This window comes from Balaenoptera physalus (genome assembly GCF_965194825.1).
Source record: "Balaenoptera physalus genome assembly, chromosome: X".
Classification (NCBI taxonomy): domain Eukaryota; kingdom Metazoa; phylum Chordata; class Mammalia; order Artiodactyla; family Balaenopteridae; genus Balaenoptera; species Balaenoptera physalus.
This window is the reverse complement of record NC_138903.1, coordinates 39,240,492-39,243,858: the sequence shown is the minus strand read 5'-3', so window position 1 is coordinate 39,243,858 and position 3,367 is coordinate 39,240,492. Positions and strand designations below refer to the sequence as shown.

The 3,367-nt window shown below is 48.4% G+C and overlaps 1 protein-coding gene across 1 annotated transcript; it reads right to left on the bottom strand.

Annotated features, from left to right (window-relative positions):
* Positions 1-669: 669 nt before the first annotated feature.
* LOC309652556 (zinc finger protein with KRAB and SCAN domains 1-like) lies at positions 670-3,104 on the bottom strand. Its single transcript, XM_082446624.1, has one exon. It carries the CDS (start codon positions 3,083-3,085, stop codon positions 1,997-1,999), a length of 1,089 nt encoding a protein of 362 aa, XP_082302750.1. The 5' UTR covers positions 3,086-3,104; the 3' UTR covers positions 670-1,996.
* Positions 3,105-3,367: the final 263 nt, after the last annotated feature.

Sequence of the window (3,367 nt, the reverse complement as noted above, 5' to 3'; positions counted from 1 at the left end):
AAGTCTATTTTGTCTGATATGAGAATTGCTACTCCTTTCTTTTGATTTCCATTTGCATGGAATATCTTTTTCCAACCCCTCACTTTCAGTCTGTATGTGTCCCTAGGTCTGAAGTGGGTCTCTTGTCGTCAGCATATATACGGGTCTTGTTTTTGTATCCATTCAGCCAATCTATGTCTTTTGGTTGGAGCATTTAATCCATTTATTTTTTTAATTTTTTTATTGTTTTTGACATTTCATGGTATTTACTCTCTGATCCGTGTCTAGATAGTCTAAGCTGGTGGCTCACCAGCACCCTTCATTTATATTTAGGACAAAAATAGCATGCGACCCTAGAGCTTTAGCCATGCCTCGGGCTCACAAGCTGGGCCAGGCTACCGTATTTCAGGTACTCGTCACTCACAGGCCTTGTTTTGAATGTACAAATCCTGCTAGAAGTCAGGCCTAATGAGCACTTCTCATGTGGTCAGCACTGTGTCCAGGGCTGTCGGGGATATAAATATATCCCCCGATGAGAGAAGCATCTCTTTTGGGGAGTGATGAAAACTTTCCCACACAGAACAACGAAAGATTCAAAGACAGTATGCAATCAAGTGCTAACCTGTGGAGAAATGCAGTTAGGAGTGTGATAGTGCTTTAGGGAATTAGGGGATTTCGCGAAGGGAGAGAAGTGTTTTGAATCACAGCTGCCATTTCAGTAGGATTTATCTCAGTCATGAGGAGGGAACCATCTACATCTGTGGCCGTCCTTTGGAACTGTAGACTGGTGCGCATGCCCTCTCTTTCAGGAAGAGATAGAAATCTTTGGTTTGATACTGACAGCACAGTCCTAGATTTCTATAGCTTTGGTAGACTACCAGTGACTGTACACAACTTACCGTATATATATAACTAGTTTGAGCAGCATGTGCCGATGTAGTTTTTGTTCAAACTGTCCCTCTTTTTTGAGAAATAAGGTTCAGCAAGACGTTGGCCCAGTAGGGCGTGTTTGCAGCAAGCAGGTTTTGAACCTCAGTGTCATTTTCACAGAGCCAATCTTAGTCTTTCAATTATGTACTGTGGTTGTGAAGAGTTCAAGAGCGCCTTAAAGGTCTCCTCATTACTGAAAGCTTGACATTTTCCTGTGTGTGTGCTTCTATCCTGTGTGGAAACAGCATGTGGATTATCCATCCCTATGACTAGCATTTCCCTGCAGGGGCTGTGGAAGAATTATACGCCCACAGACTAGGCAAAGGCAGAACACTGCTGATGTAACTGTAAGGATCCATAAGTGTGATTTTTTTTTTTAACCTGTTGAGGCTGTTTTTTTTCCCCTCCATGGGCACACATCTCTGAAATAATTTTAGAAATGAAAAGGGGAAATGGCTTGTTGACAAATTCTCGCTTTACACACAGCTTTTCAGGAATGCTTCGAAAGCATCGAGGGAGGCGGGGCTGTACTCGGAGGCTCGCTCTCTGGTGTGGATTCTGTGATGCAGAGTGAGGGTCGAGCTCCGGGTGAAGGCCTTGCCGCACTTCGTGCACTTATAGGGATTTTCTCGGGTGTGAATTCTCCGATGCAAAATAAGGTATGAGTTTCGGTTGAAAGCCTTTCCACATTCACTACATTCATAGGGCTTTTCCCCCGTGTGGATTCTCTGATGCTTAGTGAGGTCTGAGCTCTGGCTGAAGGCCTTCCCACACTCGGTACATTCGTAGGGTTTCTCCCCAGAGTGGATCCGCTGATGCAGAATGAGATTTGAACTGTGACTGAAGGCTTTGCCACACTCATTACATTCATGAGGCTTCTCTCCTGTGTGGATTCGCTGATGCAGAACAAGATTTGAGTTAAGACTGAAGGCTTTCCCACACTCACTACATTCATAGGGCTTTTCTCCGGTGTGGATTATTTTATGGCGAATAAGGCTTGAACTCCTTGTGAAGCATTTACCACATTCATCACATCTGTGGGACTTCGCTCCTGTCGGAACTTCTTCAGGGGTGTTGAAGTTTGAGCTCAGACTGAAGCTTCTCCCCAGTCCTTTACCCTTTTCCCTTGGACCTCGCTCTCCTGTGCTGGGGTTTTTTTTTTTTTTTCCTTGACTGTAGCTGGCCCCGGATCTCTCTTTTCTTTTCCAGTTTTCTCTTCTGGGTTTCTCTGCTGCCTTTCTACTACTCTGCCCTGCTGTTCACGTTTTTCTCCGAAATCTTTCTGGAATTTTCCTGTGGTCTCCCCATGTGATGCTGAGTCTTCTGCAATTTCAGCCTTTGAGGTGGACTCCTCATTCTCATTCCTGTTTTCACAACCCTGGGAAATCACGTTCCCATAATTCTCCTGCCTGGTGTCCCTATTCAGATTCCTCCGAGCCAGGTTCTGACATTCCCATTCCTCCAGGATGAGGGACACGGCCATGTCCTCGATCTTCACCATTGCCTGGGAATCCGCCGAGAGCAGTGCAGATGCCATCGCCTGGTCTCTGGGACCCCCCTCGTGATGAGGGGCAGGAACGTGGGTGGCAGGGAGAGCCCGTGGTTGTAAGAGGCGGGGTTTCCGAGATGAATGCTTGAAATGGGACTGGGTGGCCTCATGAGGAAGGTCAAAGCTCGAGGACTCCTGTACTGGATCCAGAGGCACCATCCCCCTTGCGAGCATCTCAGGTCCATGAACTTGACCTGGGACCTGCTGTCCTGATAAATCCAGCTCCAGATCTTCCAGAAGGGTCACAGCCTCCTCCCCACTATTGGGACGGTATTCCTGCAGCCAGACCTGCAGCTCCTTGGGCAGAATAGAAAGGAACTGCTCCAGCACCAGCAGCTCCACGATCTGCTGCTTGGTGTTTATCTCTGGTCGCAGCCACTGGTGACAAAGTTCCTTCAGTCGACTCAGGGCCTCTCGAGGCCCAAAAGTGTTCTGGTAACAGAAGTGCCTGAACCGCTGGCGGAAGATCTCTGGCTCGGGAGGAGGAGACTCCTGCAGACTGGCGTCCTGCCCCCACATGTGCTCTTCCTCATCTTCCTCTTCGACCTTCACTATCACGATGCCGTCCTTCTCCTGGGCAGCGTGGGGGGACAGACCGGTGGCTTCCCTTGACTCAGCAGTCATCATTCAGGCTCAGGGAACTGACTTGATCCAAACGGGGTCTGTGCTGTCCTTTCTGTCCTGGGAAATGTTTTCTGGTATCTGTTTCTGTACTATTCCGTGAGCCCCGGGAGCGGCCTGGGAGCGCTGGGCGAGCAAGGGGAGCTGACTCTGGGGCTCAGGCCGGCCGAAGGGGGCCGCGCACAGACCTAGGCCCTCCCGATGCCTCGACACAGACCCAATGAGACAATCCATTTATATTTAAGGTAATTATTGCTATGTATGTTCCTATTACCATTTTCTTAATTG